Below are 22,054 nucleotides of genomic sequence, written 5' to 3'. Positions count from 1 at the left end.
CTGTTATTCTTAATGTCCCTAGGCTTGATCAAGCAAAGCAAGTAGTAATCAATAGAATGAAGGACATGGAGTTCCAAGAAGAACTAAATAGGTTACCTCTCCACAGTAGGGACAGAATCAAACAGGGAGTGTGGAATCGGCAAGATATCTAAATGACTTGATCTTCCCAAAACAAAGAATAGCTTTCTTCAGAGCCAGATTTAACATTCTTCCTTCAGCACTCCTCCAGGGCAGGTATAAGAGAACACCAATAGCAGAACGGGTTTGTATATGTGGTAAAGGAGAAGTGGAAGATATCTCATATGTTCTATTACACTCTGAGCTATATAGAGTTTGTAGGTCTGCTTATATTCTCCCCTTATTAGAGAGATTTCCAGGGAGGGCAGAATTTTTTATGTAGACTTTCTCCTCCAGGACACAAACCCGACTACCACGTATACAGTGGCAAAATTCTGTGTTGCTGCAATGTCCACAAGAAAAAAATTGGTTACAGAAGTATAGTTGTCATCTTGTACCAATTATATGGACATATCTCTAACAATTTCTGGACCATTGTATTTACTCCCATACTTATCGGCTTTTCACCCAGGTAAACCAGGGAATGGTCCAAACAATTTGAGAATATGTATGTTATCCACTTTTAATGTCAATACTTTTTAAATATATTTTAATGTCAATATTTTTAACATATTGTAAAAAGTAATGTGTATTGCTGGTCTTTGACCACAATAAAGATTTATACTTATACTATCAAGCAGCGGGATTAGTTTGGATGAAATAATGGATTTTATTGAGAAATACAAGATTATTGACATTAGAGGGTCATGCTTTGCAATTGGGTTGGCATGCTTTTTTACAATACAATACAATACAATACAATACAATAGTAGAGTTGGAAGGGACCTTGGAGGTCTTCTAGTCCAACCCCCTGCCTAGGCAGGAAACCCTATACCGTTTCAGACAAATAGCTATCCAACATCTTCTTAAAGACTTCCAGTGTTGGGGCATTCACAACTTCTGGAGGCAAGCTGTTCCACTGATTAATTGTTCTCACTGTCAGGAAATTTCTCCTCAGTTCTAAGTTGCTTCTCTCCTTGATTAGTTTCCACCCATTGCTTCTTGTTCTACCCTCAGGTGCTTTGGAGAATAGTTTGACTCCCTCTTCTTTGTGGCAACCTCTGAGATATTGGAATAATGCTATCATGTCTCCCCTAGTCCTTCTTTCTCTTAAGCTAAACATACCCAGTTCCTGCAACTGTTCTTCATATGTTTTAGTCTCCAGTCCCCTAATCATCTTTGTTGCTCTTCTCTGCACTCTTTCTAGAGTCTCCACATCTTTTCTACATCGTGGCGACCAGAACTGAATGCAGTATTCCAAGTGTGGCCTTACCAAGGCATTATAAAGTGGTATTAACACTTCACGTGATCTTGATTCTATCCCTCTGTTGATGCAGCCTAGAACTCTGTTGGCTTTTTTGGCAGCTGCTGCACACTGCTGGCTCATATTTAAATGGTTGTCCACTAGGACTCCAAGATCCCTTTCACAGTTACTACTACTGAGTAAGGTATCACCTATACTGTACCTGTGCATTCCGTTTTTGTTGCCTAAATGTAGAACCTTACTCTTTTCACCATTGAATTTCATTTTATTAGATAGTGCCCAATGTTCAAGTTTGTCAAGATCCTTCTGTATCTTAAGCCTATCTTCTGGAGTGTTGGCTATTCCTGCCAGCTTGGTATCATCTGCAAATTTGATGAGTTCCCCATTTATTCCCTCATCCAAATCATTGATGAAGATGTTGAAGAGTACTGGGCCTAAAACAGAGCCTTGGGGTACTCCACTGCATACTTCCCTCCATGTAGATGCAGTTCCATTGAGAACTACACGTTGAGTGCGGTTGGTCAGCCAGTTACCAATCCATCTGGTGGTGATGCTGTCTAACCCACATTCTTCTACTTTATCTAGTAGTAGGTTATGGTCTTTTTGTGGTATGATAAAAGTAGGAAACATGGCTATTTTCAAAGACGTTATGTAAGGAATGGATTATTAACAATATAGGAAAGAGTTAAAGGGAAACATTATTTAGAAATACCAATGTGGCTTTCAACAATGGAAGCATTGACATATCCAAATATTAGTAGTATGAAAAATATTATTAGATACAAAGATATCTTAACACAAAGAGGGGAACTAAAACTAAAACAAGAACTAGAAAAACAAGGGATTGATATAGGTTGTTTTTCACAATTGCAAATACAATCAAGATATGAAAAAGATAACAGGGGATATGGTTTTAACTTAAGAAGTTTGGAGTTGGATAAATACTATGGGAATGGAAGAAAGAATAATCAAGGAACTATATAGCTACCTATTAAGAACTATGCTAAAAGAAGAAGTGGTTAAAGATACAATGTTAACTTAGGCAAAGAACTTGGGCCATATGATTGAACTAGAAAAGTGGCAACAACTATGAGAAAGGAATTATAAATTAACCATGTCAACAGCCTAGAAAGAAAACTTATACAAAACGTTTTACAGATGGTACATGTCACCGGGAAAACTAGCGAAGATGTTTAAAGACAAGTCAACGAAATGTTGGAAATATCAACAAGCAATAGATTCATATCATATGTAGTGGACATGTGCAGAAGCAAATAAATATTGGACTAAAATAAGAGTATGGTTAAAGAAAATGTTATGACAAGAAATAGAATTTAGACCAGAGATATTTTTACTAGGTATTATTCCAGAGAAATTCAAGAAAGAGGATATTTATTTGATTATACATGTAACTACAGCAGTGAGAATTGTATTTGCCCACAATTGGAAATTAAATAAGCTACCAACAGATGAAGAGATAACAAAAAGATATTAGATTGTGCAGAGATGAATAGGTTGACAATGAAAATAAAGGATAAAGAGGAATCGGAGTACTTCGAGACATGGGGAAGATTTTATGATTGGCTAGAGAAAGCAAGCTAGAAAAGACAATAGGGAGAAGATAAACTATCCAAATGATACACTATTAAATGAAAAAGGTCGGGAGAAGAAGGGGAAAACAGAAAAGAAAATATTAAATATATAAGTATATATTCAAGAGTGAGATATAAAGGGAGGGGGAACATAATTAGGGTAGACTAGCGAAGGTAAGGGAATAAGAAATGATTCTAAATTATATTTGGGTTGGCAAAATATCATGCCAAGGAAACATAAACTGAGTTTTGAACTATACACCAACAATAATAGAAAAAGAAAGGGAGAGAGGAGGAGGGAATGAAACGAAGAAGGGGGAAAGAAGAAAGAGGTAAGGAGAGGAGGATGGAAGGGAGAGAAAGAGAAGGAGAGAGGGTAGGAAGGGGAAGAAGAAGAGCAGGAGTAGGAGAAAGGGAAGGGAAGAAGGAAGGGGAAGGAGAGGAGGAAGGAAGAAAGAGGAGGGAGGGAGAAAAGAAAGGGAAAACAAGGAGGTGTTACAAAAGAAGGAAGGGATGATAAATAAAGCAATCCAAACTGTACATTATAACTTATTAAATGAAATAATAAATGTATAAGAATGATAAATGTAAAGAAGAATAACAATTATGTGAATGTATACTTAAAATGGTATGTAAGAGAATAAAAGAATAAAAAAATAAAAAATTATTTGACAAAAAAAGAAAGCATCTGCAGAATTTTACAGTTAATTAATTTGTTAAAAGTATGATTTAAAACCTAATCAAAATAGTTATTGCTGCTTGGGTGGTACTACTTTCTGGATTTTTAAAACTCTTTCTCCATTGTTTGCTTCACAGCCTTGCCTTTAACAGCATCACTACAGAAGGAGGTAAAAGTCTCGCAGAAGCGATGAAACACAACAATGGTGTAAATATATTTTGGTAAGGAACTTGAAGATGAGAATAAACATTACAGAATTTTGAACATCTTTTTGCAAAAGTGGTGGAATAAATCTGCTTTATAGCATCCTAACCTTCTGAGGAGGGGGATTAAAAATCTCAGCATTGTCAAATGTCTTTCTGGCATGTTTGATTTCAGAAAGAACTGGAAAAGCTGAGGTTCCACTAAGGTAAATTGATGCATAGGCTGACTCTGAACAACCTATTGTTAGGGATGTAACCCTAGCCTTGGCTTGGCAATGTATATAAGCTATGATTATGTTACTGTTACTTTAAATGCTTAAGAGATTAATTGGTTAATTACCTCAAGCAGCCATAAGAGGAAGCCAGAATGGTTGTTAGTTCTCTCTCTCTCTGTTTTGCTAGAAGCTGGTCAGGTGTATTTTGAGGTATTGTGGTTTGCTACTGTTTAGCTACTTTGTGGGTTAAACTTACAATATTGATAACTGAATGACTGAACTGTGTATGACTTGGACTGTTAACCGGACTCTGAATACCTCTATATTTCTACATAGTAAACTACTATATTTTTATACTATTCAGTGTCTCTGTATGCTGGTTTGTGCATATTATTCCATATCACACTCATTACGCTTCTCTGCATACTCGCTCTTTTAACGGGGAGCTTAATTACTTAACACCTATGAAGCTGGCAGTTTGCGAAAGGAAAAGCATGAAAGAGAGTGACCGATTAATAGTTAACATGCCCTAATCATGTGTTAATCTGAACATTTTGATAATTTCAAACTAGGAAGAAACAGGTCATGCCCCAGTTTGCCATCATCTCTGTCCATCTCCACAGATTTTTAAAATCATGCCTTTATTACTTTTACACACAACTCAAGACAGTGAGCATACCTAATATCCCTTCCTCCTCTTATTTTCCCCACAATAACCACCGAGTCAGCTGGGTTGGGTTGAGAAAGAGGGACTGGTCCCAAATCACCCTGTCAGATGGTTTTCATGCCTGAGACAGGTCTAGAATTTATAGTGTCCTGGTTTGTAGGTCAGCACCTTAATCCCTACCCCCAAAGCAGCCATGAAGTAGGAGTTCCTGATTTCAGGCCTTCTGTTGTAACACCCAGTACAGGCACTCTCAGTTAGAAATGCATGATAATGTGGTCATTTGGAAGGGATAATCTAAGGTTTCCCAGTTTGAAGAGAGTAAACAATGGGTATTGGAAGAGTAGAGCCAGTATTCCCAAATCTTGAAATAAAAACCTTTCTACATAAACCTGGAATCCAAAGAGAGAGAGAAATCATTGTACTAAAAAGAGGAAGACACTGGCAGCTGATAAGGCAACTGAACTTAGGCTTGTTAAAACAAGCAAATATGCGTGAAATAAAAGTTGGTGGGATCTTTAAAAATGACAATAAAGGAAACAGGATTCTTTCCTTTAAAAATCCATTCCTAGTAACAAAGAACTTGGGGCAGAAAGAAGCATCTTCTCCAAAAAGTATCATTGAAGCAGTTAGTATAAAATATCTTAAAATAATTGATACTTTTTGTTATGCCAAGTGATTTCAGTTGTGCACCCAAACCGAAAGAGAACAATTTCTGATCGCTACTGCTAGATGTTTTTACTCAGATCAGTCCTGAGCCAATACGACCAACAGCAAACTGAGGGAGTTATGATCCATAAGGTTTTCTTGGCTATTTCTATATAAGACCTATTAACTTTTATTGATAGTTGTGGAAACAGTCTAATGTACTGTCTTCTACTATATCATACTGTACTGTACTACATCCTTGAGATGCTGCATATATTGGAAGATCATAGTTGGTGTTGGGTTATAGTATTGTGGTAGGATTGAAAATTCTTCAAGTCAGAGTTGTTGGAGGTAGTTATACTCTGATCTATTTGGAAAGGATGAGGTTGGCACATTAATTCTGCTTATGATCATCTGGAGAGCAGAAGTATCAAACACTTAAGTCTGATATGTCAGTAATTAAATAAAAAACAAATCATTCCACTCTTATTCTATTGGAGTTCTAACAATACATAGCTGATTGTGACCAGTATAATAAACAACACTTATCTGTAGAACAGCAAATCCTGGAATTAACAAAAGGGGCAGGTGGCATTTAAAGATATCCTAAATGGTGCCCAGAATCTGTTGCAAAACTCTGGGGAACAATGGCTACAGTGCTATTGGCTTGAACAATATGAACAAGAAATGAATAGAACTGAGACAGAATATATCTTTCCATGATGCAGCTGCAATCATTAGGTACCGTAGGTGGGTATATAGATGTTCCTCATTCATCTGAATAATGTGTCAATAGTGGTATATTGAGGGTCCATCAGAAATGAAAGCAAGAGCAGAATCATGAGAGGCAAAATGGAGTCCTGTTGTAGATTAGGATGGTCAACTGGCTAGAACTTCAAGGAGGATTGTTTTTGAAGTGAAAATATAGTGCATTTTTTTGTTATTGGTCTTATATGTTCTCAATATTCACGTCCCATGAATAATTGAAAGTGGTTCCTGTATTTAGAAGTTTTCTTTCTTTTTTTCTGGTCTATGGACAGAAATAAGATCATGTTTTAGGACTGCTAATAAGACCCTCAGTTATACAGTATTTGTAATGCTTTTCTGAAATTTCTGGGGGGGAATATTGGGAATGCCACATCACATTATTGGAATATATCTACAGGGTAATTGAGGAAAAGCTAACTGGACTTGCTGTTGTTTACTAAAAGTTCTCAGACCCTTTCATTCCCATTTTTATCCCAGGCATTCCCCTAAACTTCTTTGGGTGATTTACATAGTTGTATATAATAACCACAGTGACAAAAACAAAAAGTTTTCAGGACACATAGAAATGACTTTGAATAAGGAGGGAGTATGTTGGTTTTCTAGTCTGAGTGACCTCTTACTTTCTCAACCAAATGGTGAACAAAATGAAACTCTATCATCTAGTTATGCTGCCAGAGGCTATAATGTAATGCAGTATGCACAACAGAAATTGTATGGTGCTTGGCAGACAGACAGATTAGACTGAAAAGAGTTTTCTTTAAATCCATTCTGGCTTGCCAGGATTTTTGATAATACTGCATCAAAATTAGCAACTAGAACAAGAATGGCAATGTTTTTAACTGCTAACTACCATTCATTCACATGACTGAAACCCTTTTGTGTTCTTGACTAGGCTAACAAAAAATGAGTTGGATGATGAAGCAGCTGAGAGTTTTGCTGAAATGGTAAAGGTTAACAAGAGATTGGGCCATCTGTGGTGAGTTACACTGGTTTGTGAATGACACATTCTTAGTCATGGCTGGGGGCAGTAAACCATATTTTAAGAACTATTACAAATTCTGTAATAATTCTGTAAAGAAAGATCCATAGTTGGTTATTTGAATTATTTTGACTGAGGTATCTATTTAATGTTATATATTTCTGTATTTATTATTTGTAATACACCCTATCCCAGTGGATATCAGGGCACATTACAAATGAGAAAATGAAGAAAAACTAACATATGACAAACACAGAAAAACAACACCAAACAGTAAATTCTTTCTTCAGCAGAAGCAAAATAGGAAAGAATATTTGATGGTCTTTAAGATTGTTATATGTTAACACAATTGTTGAGTTCCTTCTTCTTGTGTACTGTACAATATTTAGACTGCATTTTCGGAACAGCAACCTAGTTGCCTTTATCAACTGTTTGCATAGCTTTATAAAGTTTATTAGGATACAATAAACTAAAAGTACAACATGCGACAAGAAGACAAAAGCAAATGACTTCACTAGGCGTCAATCTTGACTCCAGGAAGTTTCATCCTTGTTTACATCTAGAGGATGTTACATTGGGAAGAAAAAGGGGGAAGAGCAGTGGTGAAATTCAGCAGGTTCTGACAGGTTCTGGAGAACTGCTAGCAGAAATTTTGAGTAGTTCGGAGAACCAGGAAATACTACCTCTGGCTGGCCCCAGAGTGGAGTGGGAATGGAAATATTGCAATATCTTTCCCCCAGGAGTGGGGAGGGAATGGGGATTTTGCAGTAACTTTCCCTGGAATGGGGTGGGAATGGAGATTTTGCAGTATCCTTCCCCTGCCACTCCCACCAAAACACGCCCACAGAACCGATAGTAAAAAAAATTGAATTTCACCACTGTGGAAGAGGTATCATGGAAGGAGAAATAAGAATCAGAAATAGAGATAAGGTGGGCTCCACTTGCTTTTGGTTTGTGTTATGCCCCTCACTTGCTTTTGTCCAATCTATCCTTGGCATGAAATGTAGCTCCTGCTTTGGAAGTATGTGGCTTCAACAGAAGGAATTTTGCTCATTTTTTAATTGAACAAAAAAAGGAGGGCTGAAGTCTTTACAGTGATTGATAACTCCCCAGAGTTGTCTTTGGAGGCATTTGCTGAAGTGGCTTACAGACAGCACAATATGGCCAGCGAATGGTCTTTCAAGCAGTTGTGTGGAATCAGCCAGTATAATCCCTCAGACATCTGCTGTGCTGTGAACACAGAGGAGTCATAAAGTTAATAGTACAATTAAGTTCAGTAACCCTGAAAGAAGCTTTAAATTGAAGAGGCTTGGAGCCTCTTGGTTCCCTTCTGTGGCAAGATTGTCTGATTCCAAACAGGCCAGCCATGCAGATGGATATCAGAAACCATTAATTCCTGGCTGGCCACCAGTTTCACTTGTCAAGAAGTGGGTTGATTTTCTGCATCAGGTGCACCAAGCTCTGGCCAAATGCATGACAGGCAGGATGCTGCAAAGTAGGATAGATAACAAGAGTTTGTCCAGTGCAAAATATTTGACTTCAGTCTGTTTTATCCCTCCTCTCTTCATCCCCAGGCTTATCCAGAACCAGATTACAGTTCGAGGAGCTAGGAGCTTAGCTGATGCTCTTCAGGATAATACAGCTCTCAAAGAAATCTGGTAAGGTCATTCATATGGAATATGCTCACCCACCAGTGAGCCTTCAGTTCCATGATTCTTATGGAAACTTCACTAAATTGAATAGGGGGAAAACAAGAGTGGGATACCCTTGCCCTCTTGATGGGGCAAACTACAACTCCCAGAGACCTTAATTACAGATCCAATTGCTTAAATCTGTCAGGAGTTACCATTCAGCAATACAGATAAGTCCTTGACTTACAACAGTTCGTTTAGTGACCATTCAAAGTTACAATAGTATTGAAAAAAGTGCTCATGCCCATTCTCTAAAGTTGGTGGAGACAGCGGTCATGCATGGGTTAACTCAGTCAGTAACCAATAGAAGTGAGTCTACCAAAGTGATGTCTTTTTTAGACTCAGTTCGATCAGAACTGGCTGTGCTAATTGCTCTCTCCTCAACTTTTTAGTTAAATTTCACAATTGGATACTCTAATTAATTTTAATTGGCTTCTTCTCCAAAAATTTCATCTCTAAATTACTAAAGGAGAACAGATCGGCTTGGCCAAGGCCAAGGCTCTCGGAGCCAGGGCTCTCAATTAGCCCCTGGGCTTCTTGAAGAGAATCGTCAGGGCTTCTTCGAGGCTTCTGCCTCCTGACTTTGCCTGCGGGTTTCAGAGGCTTCTTAGATGCAGCGCTACCTAGCACTGGCCGTTGGAGGCTCCGCTCAGTGCTGCCGCCTCTGCTGGCTCTCCTTTGCCGCCAATGCCACCAGAAGGCGCTGCTGCCGTTGGGAAGAACCGCCACTGCATGCCGCCGCCGCTCCTCAGCGCTCCCGTCACCGCTAGACCACCGCTGCTGCCACCCTCGTCTCCACAGCCTCTCCGCAGGGCCTCCAAAGCCCTCATTGATCCCGCAGCCTCGGCTACCTCGTGACGCCCGGCCCATAGACTCTGTAGCCTCAGTGGCGAGTTTGTTTTGGTGCAAAGAAGCTCCGGTGGCCATTTTGTCTCCTTCTCCTTCAACGAGCCGTGAGTACAGGCCATGGCCTCCTCTCCTGCCCCTGAGCCACAAGTGCCTCCAAACACCTTGGCCCCTGCTCCCATCACCGAGTCCCCTTCATCAGGGATCCACAGGCACAGGCCTGCCCTGGAAGCTTTCCCCACTGAGCCCCCTTCCAAGACCCCCAGGTCTAGTCACAGGAGCACAACCAATCCATCATCTCAGGAGAATGACAGTACCACCCAGGCTCCTCCTAAAAAGGCCAGGGCCAAGACCAAGAACTCGGAATCCCATCTGTTTCAGGTCCAGAGGCCTGTTCATCCTAGTCCTCCTCCTGACCTATCTTCTGATTCGGAGGACAATCTCTCCTCTGCTGCATCCATTATCCAACCTGAGGAAGCCAGGGGTACAGGAGATCTGGCCAGCAATGGGGATGAATCTGAGGGTGGCAGGAGCATCAGTCCTGATGAAGAGCCCCTCTTCCCAGAAGTCATTTCTCCCCCAACCCACTGCCGCTGTTCTTACTCACCTGGCATGGCTGATATTATAGCTGAGGCCATCAAACGAGGCATAGCAGCAGGACTTAAACATAGGTCTTCTAACCATTCTACGCCATGCAGGTCTGCTTCTTCTTCTGGTTCCAGATGCAGGGATGGTGAGCTCTCGGCTTCTTCATCGCATGAGTTACCTGGCACGTCCAGTCAACAGTCAGTTTTCAGAGAGGAGGAATGCCCGGCAAGAGATTCAGATCTCTCGGAAGACGAGGGCCTTCACCCGACCCACCTACCCTTGTCAGTTTATTTAAACCTGCTATCTTTCGATCTCTCCTTTGTAAGGCCAAGAAGATCATGGCATCCCTTCTCCCAAAGCACCTCAGGGAATGGAGGCGGACAAGACTGCCTGACCCCCTCTTCATCCAGCCTATGGTGGAAAAGGAGGTGATTCCGTCACCCAGACTCAATGGGCATCACCAGGTACAGGTCCCCTCCCCAATACCTTGGACAAGCACCTGTATAACGTGGGACCAGAACTCACCAAGGCTCTAGAGGTACCTTCTATTGACTTACCTATAATTGGACTTTCTTCTCCTAACACAGCCTCAGCAGCACCTGAGGAGGCTCTTCGCCCTGAGGACAAGACGATAGAACAAACTCTGGTCAAGGGTCACCAGGCCTTGGCTTGGGCCGTTAGGGCGGGTACCTCTGCTTCTTTCTTTAGTCGCTCTGCTCTCTTAGGGCTAAGACAACTTCAAGCAAGGCTTCCGGCCCTGGATTCTAGGACTCGCAGGGACATTAACAAATTGAAGGTGGCCCTAGAATACACCGCAGATGCCTCCTTGGATGCGGCCCATTTTGCATCTAAGGCCATTGCATCCTCCATCTCCACCCGCCGGCTCCTTTGGTGGAAGCTTGCCTCCTCTCCCTATTCTTCCTCCCTTCTCTTTGGCCCTCCATTAGAACCTTTACTAGTAGAATCCAAGGATAAGCGGAAGGTCCTGCAATCGGCCACTAAAAAACAAGGTCGGAATTATCATAGGCAGCCTTTTCGTGGTGAGGACGGGGGTTCCTCCAGCTCCCGTCCACAACATCAGGCTTCCCCCAGGCAGGGCCCATATTTTTCCAACAGATCAGAAGGAAACAACCAGAGATTCTAGAACAGAAAGTCTTTCGGGGACAATACCAACCGTCCCTATAAGAGCCAGAAATGACTGCCTGGAGGATCTCCCGATAGGGGGACATCTGTCAATCTTCACAGATCATTGGGACGACATCACCAATGATGCGTGGGTCATGTCCACGATCAGATTCAGCCTTCTCTTGGACTTGCGCTCCAGCCTTCTGAACCACTTTGTCACATGCCCAATCTCCAGGGATCCTCAAAAGAAGCTCCTAGTGGAACAGGCCATCCATCATCTGCTCCACATTAGGGCCATTCAACCTGTGCCTCGAGGCCAGGTGGGACGGGTTTTTTACTCTCATCTCTTTATCGTGCCAAAGTCTTTGGGGGGCTGGAGAACAATGCTTGATCTCAAATTTCTAAATCGATTCATCAGGTACAGGAGATTCAAAATGCACTCTCTCCTGTCAATCCTAGAGAGTGTGTGCAGACATGATCTCCTCATGTCAGTGGACCTCACGGAGGCTTATCTCCACGTGCCCATTCACAAGCGACAGAGATGGTTCCTCCGCTTTGTTCATGCGGGCCGTCACTTTCAGTATTGTGCCCTCCCCTTTGGGCTCTCATCAGCCCCAAGGGTTTTCACCAAATTCCTGTCAGTCGTAGAAGCCCACCTGCGAGCCAGACCCATTTGGATCTTTTGCTACCTGGACAACATTCTCCTGCTGTTCAGGTCTCACAACCAGGCTTTTCGGGATCTCCAGGACACCTTACAGGTGCTTCAGGAGGTGGGATTCTCCATCAATCAGAAGAGTCACTTTGTCCCCACCTCTCGTTTAGTGCACTTGGGAGTCGCTGCCTTCAGTGGTTTCTCCTGCCATTCCAGAAAACCAACAGCAGCTGTTCTCTAGTGAAGGTCTGGTTGACTCCAGAGGTAATCCGCTCTCTGGACTGGTGGATCTCTCCGGCCATTTCTCAGGGGTCCCTCTTCAGGGAATCTCCACGTCTCGTAGTTATGATGGACACAAGCTTGACGGGTTGGGGTGCTCACCTGGAAGATCTAGTAGCTCAGGGTCTCTGGTCCGATTCCAACCTTTCTCACAGTATGGATTGGCTAGAGTTGAGGGCCATCCACCTGGCTCTCCTTCATTTCCAATCCTCCCTTCGCAATACACACATGCTGATTTGGACAGACAACACGACCGCCAAGGCACATGTCAACTGCTGGGGGGGACAAGAGCGGTATCTCTCATGGAGTCTACCTTTCGCCTAGGAATCTGGGCGCCAACCTTCTCTCTCTCCACGCTGAACACATCTCGGGCTCCGACAAAACCAGAGCAGACTGGTTGAGCCGCACAACAATCGACCCTGTGGAGTGGAGTCTGAATCGTCGAATCTTCAAACAGCTGTCATTCAGGTCCGGGACTCCAGTGCTAGATCTCTTCGCAATGGCATCCAACAAGCAGCTGCCCAGATACCTGTCTCGTTACACGACACCAGGCGCAGAAAGGACGGACGCTCTAAGTGCAGGTGGCCTCATGGTCTCCTGTACGCCTTCCCTCCCTTCCTCCTGTTACAGAGGGTGATTCAGAAAATGATAGAGGAAGAAGCCGAGCTCATCCTAATCGCCCCCACTGGCCACGCCGACCATGGTTCGCGGATCTGATCAATCTTTCAGTGGGCCCAGCATGGCATCTTCTCCTGATAACGTCCCTTCTTCATCAGGGATCCATTCACCATCCCAACCTGGCCTGGCTCCACCTAACCGCATGGAGGCTGAGCGGGCAGTCTTGAGGGCAGCTAACCTTTCTGAAACTGTAATTAGAACTATTCAGGCTTCTCACCGCCTAGCGACTAACAGAATCTATGAATTAACGTGGCAGGCTTTAATTACTTGGTGCCTTTCTAGAGATGCTACTCCCCTGGAGGCTTCAGTTCCCCTGGTTTTGGAGTTCTTGCAACAAGGGCTTGATAAAGGACTCTCACCGAACACCCTACAGCAGCAGGTGTTGGATCTTTCTTCGGTGTTCTCACTTCACTGGGATGAGCCCCTGTCCTTGCCCCCGCATGTCCGCCGCTTCATTAAGGGTGCGTCTAATCTCTGCCCTCCTGTCATAAACCGTTTCCCCTTGTGGGATCTAACCAAGGTCCTTGACTTTCTCACTGGACCATCCTTCGAGCCTCTAAGGTTGGCCTCATTGCATCACCTCACACTAAAAACAACCTTTCTGGTGGCCATCACGTCTGCATGGTGGGTCTCAGAATTGGCAACCCTTTCTATCTGATCTGACTTGTGTGTATTTCACCCAGACTGTGTGGTCCTTCACCTTTATCCTACCTTTGTTCCAAAGGTAAATTTGGCCTTTCATCGATTGCTAGACCTCACTCTTCCAAATTTCTGCCCTAATCCTTCTCACAGTCTTGAACGCAAATGGCACAGGTTAGATGTAAGACGTTCTCTTAAGATCTACAACGCCAAGACGGCCATCTTCTGGCAGACCGAAGCTCTCTTTGTGTCTTTCCATCCCACAAATAAGGGGCTAAAAGCTTCTCCGTCTATGGTTGGGTGCTGGATCAGGTCTGCCATTTCAAGGGCTTACCTGGCACATCACCTTACACCTCCATCCAACATCACGGTGCATTCCACGTGCAGAGCAGCTACATCAGCAGCGTGGACAAGACAGTCCTCGGTGGAAGAGATCTGCAAGGCGGCCACCTGGATTACCCCTACTTGCTTTATCTGCCATTATAAGGTGGATAGGTATGCATCAGTGGATGCGGCATTCAGACGGCGGGTCCTTCAACAGGTTCTCCCCTCTTCAAGCTCCTAGCCCAGTCTCATTCCCACTCAGGGACAGGCCCAGCTTTGGTACCTCCCATGCATGACCGCTGTCTCCACCAACTTTGGAGAATGGGGTGTTGGTTCTTACCTGATACACACCTTCTCTGGGCAGGTGGAGACAGCGGTCATCCCCACCCTTTTAGGCCCTGGCCTAGTTCACAGGGGGAGATCTGGGAGCGAAACTGGAGCATCAAGGGATTGAGAGCAATCAAATAGTGCACAGCAGTCTACTTATCTCCTTCGTCAAGAAAAGTGGGAGGACACTCCTCAGGGGCAATGACATCACTTTGGTAGACTCAGTTCTATTGGTTACTGACCGAGTTAACCCATGCATGACCGTTGTCTCCACCTGCCCAGAGAAGGGGCGAATCAGGTAAGAACAAACGCCCCATTTTTCACGCATACAACTATTGCAGCATCTCTATGTTCACGTGATCAAAATTCAGATATTGGCAACAATCTCATATTTATGACAGTTGCAGTGCCCCAGGGTCATCACCTTTTGCAGTCTTATGATAAACAAAATCAATGGGAAGCCAGATTCACTTTATAGCTGTGTAACTAATTTAATAACTGCAGTCATTCACTTAACTGTGACAAGAAAGATTCTAAATGGGACAAAACTCACTTAACTGTCTTTCAGCAACAAGAATTTTGGGCTCTGTTGTGGTCATAAGTCAAGGATTATCTTATTTGGATGATCACAGGCATAAACTAAAACATGCCTTTTGGTGTTTTCTATAGACAGTTGTATAAACATTCTCTTTGACTCAGTTCTTTAACTAAAGTAAATATACCTATGTGATGCCTATAGTTAGATTTCCGTATCCTTTTTATGTTTTATGCAAAGATGGGCAATTGATGATCCTTCAGATGTTTAGCCAATTATAAAGGAGGCTGCAATCTGGAAGATTACACATTTGCTGTTCCTGTTAATAAGGATAGAGAGAGAGACAAGTTCCCTAGGTGGTGATTTACAGCCTCAGCCTTAGTTAATGTTTCTTAATTAATTAGCTGCATAAAAATCTGAAGGAAACAGAAGAGTTCCAATTTCATTTCTGTTAAATTGGGCTCACATCACAATAATTAAAGCAAATTCTTGCTAAATAAGAGGAACCTTAATATTTTTTCTCAAAACTGAAAAATCGATCAAGCATCGTTAGTTTCAGTATCCCCCTGGCATTGGTAAAACATGGGGAATGTATGAAAGGTTCTATAAGTGTTCTGAAGTTTTTCTGCATCCTACAATCAGCCATATCCTAGAAGAAACAAGCAATGGAAAGAGCTATAAAGAAGCTAAGGAAAGAAAAGGAAACATACTTATTGATACACCTGTAGAAACAGCTGTTTTTAAAAACCATTTTTTTCTCTTTTTCCATTTTCAACAGCTTAAACGGAAATCCAATAAGTCAAGAGGAGGCCAAAGTCTTTGAAAATGAAAAGAGACTTATTTGCTTCTGAGAAATCTTTTCCAGATTGGATAGTAATTGTCATATCAGGACAATTATAACTTTATCAGTGCTCAGAGAAATGCCAGAAGCCTGGGATAAATGAACCCAAAACTTGAATAAAACAATCATCCTCTGTGTGCCTGTCTTGACACTGATGCTTGAAGGGAGTATTATGCCTTAATAATGAACCAGTTCTATGCTAACAACATTTGTGCTAGGTTTGTGGGATGACTTTGATTTTATGCCAGGCCTCCAGATACATCAGCAGAACCTGGTTCAGAAGACAACACTTAAAGGACACCGAAACTGGAGGATCAGAACTGAGGGAACTCGCAGCCCATCTGAAAAAATCTATTGTCTGCCTTTTCCCTTACTCCACCCTCCCTCAAATGTTTGCCCCACATTTTTTTTTGCCGGGAGAAAGAGATTTGGATGCTGCTGTTGCTACAGAATTAGATCCACCAATGAATCTCTTTCTCTCAGTGGAAACATAGCAAATTGCCTTCAGTCAGTTTTACCTTTGATATCAACCATGATTCAAAGGAAAGGAATCATGGTGCAAAGGAAAATAGCAAGATAGATTTCTCCACAACCTATTGCAGGTATTAGTACTTAAGGTTTAGGACTTGATTTTGCACTACTACCCCTTTTTAAGAGTATGGGGAGTTTTGAGAAGATTTGCATTTTTCACAAATATTGTGGTAAAGAGCACATTTGTACACAGGTGAACAGAGTCCCCCAGTCACTAGCTTCAGAGTTATGGGTAAAGCTTTTTTATGTGACTTAAGTGAGACAGGCAATGTAGAAATGTGTTAAGTAATGAGTTATCGCACACCTAAAAGGGGCAGAGTTAAGGTAAAAGCTTGATCACTAGTTAACTCGCCATTTTGAAGCCAGTGACTATCACTGTGGATACCCCTATTTTGCTACTGGCTCACTTGAAAGTTGTGCTAATTTACTCCTAGATCTTAGGGAGAAGAGAAGAAATGCATCCAACATGCTCACATAAGTTGTCCTTAATTGTGGTTTAGTGGTGTAGTCAAATGATGGGGTTAGTGTTACAGAATGTTAAATATTATTTGTTCATTTAAAAAAATTCTCTTTCTAGTGTTTTTTGGTTATCTGAGGATATTTAATAAGGGCTGGATCACAGCCTCCAATATGTTGGAAGAGAAGTATGGTATAAATGACCGATATTTTGGGGATGTTCCATTGTGCTATCTTTTTGTTCAAGTATTAATAAATTAATTATTAGGGGTTGGAAATAGAAATAAAAGATGAAAGGTTGAACAATATAAAGGTAATTTAGAATTTAATTTGGTATGTGAAGAACTCTGGACTTATTGGACATGGACTAAAATGTTTTACTTTGATGGACATATACTTTATGTTACAGTTTGGTATGATGAAATGTATTCCATTTTGCATATTAATTTGTTTCTCATCATGTGGTGGAAACCCACCAATATGTAATCAAGGTTCAATTTATTGAATTAGTTATTTTCTTATTAAAGTATTTTCATTTTCTGTTTCTCTTTGTCCTGACTACATTGTAAGTTATCTTTTTCATGTATGCAATACTTTTTAAAAAAGATATGTAGAAATGGTTTAATTAGCTCCACTGTTTACAAGTCAGAACAAATGGACTTAGCATACCACATGCATTTGTGTACCTATTACCATTGTTACCAAGAGGAAATAGGCATCTTCTTGTAATCTTAAAGTAACAGACACATTGAATGAATTATTCTTTTGTAAATGACCAATTGATAACTTGTTATGTCAGTTTTAAAATGTGATTCCTCCCCCTCCATGGCACCATATATTTGAAATCAAAGCTTTCCTGTGGGGAAGTATAGAGGTTGTGATTTATCATATATGGATTGTTAAACTGAGGAAAAAAGGTTTAAAATAGTGTGAATAATGACCAGAAAAACAACGTAATTAGAACATTCATTTCCATTTTTCAGCCTGAGCTAAAACGAGACATTAAACTCATAACAGTGTAATAAATTCTTTAAAAAATGAGAAATACAACATTGGCAAGTCCTCTAAAAAACAAATGAAAAATATATTATTTTATCACTCCAGTAGGAATTTTATAAATAGGGGTTATCACTAAAAAGCTCTCTTAGTTATGCCTAAAATCTCCACAATTGTGCATATCCTGCAACAAATTTGGATTAAACATAGGCAGTTACTTAAATAATTACAGTTATTTGTAGTTTAAGGTATGTAAAAGTCATGCCTGATGGTTCTTTCTGCTGTCTTTCTTTTTGACATCTTTTGGACTGACAAATGATTACAATGTTGGATGTAGAAACCTAGGGTTAATATAAACTACCATTTCCCAATCTAAGTGTCAGGCCTGTAGTTATATTCTTTTTAGGATCTTTGGCCTGCCACACTTTCTTATAATTTTCTATGCTGTTTCATTAGTGTAGTAGTTGGGAGGGGGGAATAGAAAGGAGTAGGATTGTGGAATGTATGTTGACATTCTTTTATAGAAGCCAAGGTCATCTTTTGTCTCCGCATCTCGACACCTGGCCGGAAGAAGATGGGTGTACATGCCAGCGTGGAAGAATATGATTGGAACATGTGATGGATTTGTGGGTGTGGGGATAGATGATGAACTTTCAACTGGGTGAACCCAGAGGATGTACTTCCAGAGTTGGAATTTCCATAGCCGTGCTAACATGCCTGCAGAATAAATTGCACCTTTAAGGATGTTTTGCCTTGGACAATGATTTATTTCTGCATGGTATTTAGAACCCTAACATTAAGGCTCTTTGCATCTGTTGGCTTGGGGTAAAGTATCTATTCAACATAAACAACAATTTTGTTGTCTTGTTGTAAGAGAAACATCTATCTACAGGCATGGTGATGACTGGAATGACACATAGAAACACATACAAATCATCCTTGTTGCCAAGTGGATAGTGGAGGATTCCCATGCATTTTCATTCTCAGGTAGATGTGAGTCAAAGTATTCTTTGTGGATTCCATGGCAACCATGGGTTTGCCCCTAGTTATCTGAGTTATGTGGACAGTTATATATGAGGTGTCTTGTTCCTCCAAGTAGTGCTGTATAATTTTAATGTGGTGAATATTAAATCAGTTCCCTGTTATGAATGGATTATTTCCTGCTCCAAATGGAACTACATCCATTTTCTGGACAGGTGAATGCCATCGACATACTTGGACTTCAGTAAGGCATTTGATAAGGTAGACCATAACCTACTACTAGATAAAGTAGAAGAATGTGGGTTAGACAGCATCACCACCAGATGGATTCGTAACTGGCTGACCAACCGCACTCAACGTGTAATCCTCAATGGAACTGCATCTACATGGAGGGAGGTATGCAGTGGAGTACCCCAAGGCTCTTTTAGGCCCAGTACTCTTCAACATCTTCATCAATGATTTGGATGAGGGAATAAACGGGGAACTCATCAAATTTGCAGATGACACCAAGCTGGCAGGAATAGCCAACACTCCAGAAGACAGGCTTAAGATACAGAAGGATCTTGACAAACTTGAACATTGGGCACTATCTAATAAAATGAAATTCGATGGTGAAAAGAGTAAGGTTCTACATTTAGGCAACAAAAACAGAATGCACAGGTACAGTGTAGATGGTACCTTGCTCAGTAGTAGTAACTGTGAAAGGGATCTTGGAATCCTAGTGGACAACCATTTAAATACGAGCCAGCAGGGTGCAGCAGCAGCCAAAAAAACCAACACAGTTCTAGGCTGCATAAATAGAGGGATAGAATTAAGATCACGTGAAGTGTTAATACCACTTTATAATGCCTTGGTAAGGCCACACTTGGAATACTGCATTCAGTTCTGGTCGCCACGATGTAGAAAAGATGTGGAGACTGGAGAGAGTGCAGAGAAGAGCAACAAAGATGATTAGGGGACTGGAGACTAAAACATATGAAGAACGGTTGCAGGAACTGGGTATGTCTAGTTTAATAGAAAGAAGGACTAGGTGAGACATGATAACAGTGTTCCAATATCTCAGGGGTAGCCACAAAGAAGAGGGAATCTATTCTCCAAGGCACCTGAGGGTAGAACAGGAAGCAATGGGTGGAAACTAATCAAGGAGAGAAGCAACTTAGAACTGAGGAGAAATTTCCTGACAGAACAATTAATCAATGGAACAGCTTGCTTCCAGAAGTTGTGAATGCCCCAACACTGGAAGTCTTTAAGAAGATGTTGGATAGCCATCTGTCTGAAACGGTATAGGGTTTCCTGCCTAGGCAGGGAGTTGGACTAGAAGACCTCCAAGGTCCGTTCCAACTCTACTATTGTATTGTATTGTATTGTATTGTATTGTATTGTATTGTATTGTGACAATCAGATCTGATCCAGACATCTTATGCATCCACCTGATTTCTGGCAGGTGCTTAAGAGTAAGTTGCTTGAAGAGATGGTATGCTGCTGTCAGGAAGACTTAATGAAGTTTTTTCCATGAGGCCTCTTGATTGGCCGTTCCAGTTAGTTCATTAGTTCTTCAAGGAACTTGTAACGATTCAGTTGCCGAAGGAAAAAATTCAGATCATTCAATTCATTCAGGATCATTTAGTTAATATAAAGTATAAAATACGGTTGAGAGATTATAAATCCTTATAAATATGCAGCACTTATGGGTGGAGAAAGGGAAAAAAAACATCTTTGTAAAAATATTTACATTTAGTTTATTTTGCAATTATTTATTTGAAAGTAAGCACAGTTACTGGTAAAAAGAACTATGCAGTTAATAATAAAAAATTTAAAAAGAGTGCAGTTTTTACATACTTCCTATGTAGCTCATTCCTCTCTAGCTCATTATGTTTTTCTTTCTTCTTCTTTTTACTCCCTACCTCCTTAAATGAGTGGTTGAAAGGTTTTTGCTTGGAATTCCAACCACTGATAAAATAAATACCATGTTTGATAATATTCTGTATCTTCTTTCTGTTTCATTTTTAATGTCATTTCTGCACACTCTAGTGTTTTCTTAATTATTTCTTCATCTCATGTTAACAGCCGCCTGTCCGAGGGGGGGAAATCCCCCTCCCTCTAGTCGGGCTTCTCAAAAACAGGTCGAAAGGAAATTTTAAGTAGCTGGCAGATGGAGGATAATGGAAACAGACCAAGCAGGGGTTCATGATCCATTACAATCAGAGAGGTGAAACTTAAATTATTTCTTATTGCATCATCAACTAGTGATTGTCCAATAGCTCTTTTCAGGTGGACAATATTTGTTAGGATGAGGACAATCCTATTGATCCTATTTGGCCACTCACTAGTTTGCTGCACATTTTGCTAGCAGGGTTTTTCCAATACAGTCTAATCAAAACTCCAGTTGTTCCTCCAATGACATGCTGATGCCCAGGTAACAAGGTCAGGTGAAACTAAAACTAACTTTAAACATTTAATGAACTTTAATTACATGTAAGCAATACAAATACTATCAGGATACTTAAAAATTTCCTCTTCCTGTGACAAATTCACTAAGAATTTTTAGGAAATGCTCTGAGGATTCCCTGCAGATGTAGGGCCATTTTTTCTGCATCCAACAAACACTATGGTTTACTGAATGGCTAATTTAATACAATGCTTTAAAGTAAATCACATCATGGCAAGGGCAGTACATAAATCCAGCCATTCTCTCCCTTTCACTGCCATCTCAGCAAATAATAAATAATAATCAACAAACAGCTCTTTCATCTTTGAATTATTAAACCAAATGGGTCATTTTGATGGTCAAATGCAGCTGCATAATGAATAAATGTGAAATCCAGGTGGGTGCTGACGTCGTGATGGTACGACGTGCAATCTTGTAGCTCCAATATTGCTGTCGATATCTCTGCCACTGGACCGTCCTTTTGGACCTAAACTGTCCTGTAGAGATGGTGATAGAGAAGGGCACATTCTGTTGATCCCAGGGACATCACAAAGCCCCTGGTTGATCCAGGAGAAGCCCTTTCTTTTCAGTAGCAGCAAGGCAACCATTAAAGCTACTGAAATTGGGGACAGCTCCGGAACGGAAGAGAAACATGAGAGAAAGTGTGCCAATTTGGTGAGAATTTTTTCTTCATTATTATTTGAGAGAACAGCCTAAAAGACTAAAAGTAAAGTTAAATTTGAAGACTGAAAAAGGATAAGTGGCAAGATTAAGCCAGAGTCAAACTGAATGGGTTTTTTCTTCCTTTTTTTTTTATAATAAAATTTTATTGGGTTTTCAACATTTATAGGGAAAAGGGTAAATGGACAGGTCTACAAATTTTGGCAGTTGCAAAATGTGAAAGGCGCCCCTCCCTCCATACCCATAGTATACATTTATATATAATGCATTGGTATATAATTGATTACAATCAGCATATTAGTTCTATTACTAAATTCTTTGACCTCT

The 22,054-nt window shown here is 41.0% G+C and overlaps 1 protein-coding gene across 4 annotated transcripts in view; it reads left to right on the top strand.

Annotated features, from left to right (window-relative positions):
- NOD1 (nucleotide binding oligomerization domain containing 1) overlaps positions 1-17,185 on the top strand; it is a 75,176-nt gene extending 57,991 nt beyond the window's left edge. For all 4 annotated transcript variants that reach the window (XM_081970098.1, XM_081970099.1, XM_081970100.1 and 1 more), the window contains 4 exons: positions 3,790-3,873; positions 7,043-7,126; positions 8,704-8,787; positions 15,592-17,185. In XM_081970098.1, the coding sequence (XP_081826224.1) occupies positions 3,790-3,873; positions 7,043-7,126; positions 8,704-8,787; positions 15,592-15,664 (325 nt within the window). In that variant the 3' untranslated portion in view covers positions 15,665-17,185. The remainder of the gene's footprint in view (positions 1-3,789; positions 3,874-7,042; positions 7,127-8,703; positions 8,788-15,591) is intronic.
- Positions 17,186-22,054: the final 4,869 nt, after the last annotated feature.

Source organism: Natrix helvetica (genome assembly GCF_964273705.1).
Source record: "Natrix helvetica genome assembly, chromosome: Z".
Taxonomy (NCBI): domain Eukaryota; kingdom Metazoa; phylum Chordata; class Lepidosauria; order Squamata; family Natricidae; genus Natrix; species Natrix helvetica.
The sequence above is the reverse complement of the archived record's forward strand: the minus strand, read 5'-3'. Positions and strand labels throughout refer to the sequence as shown.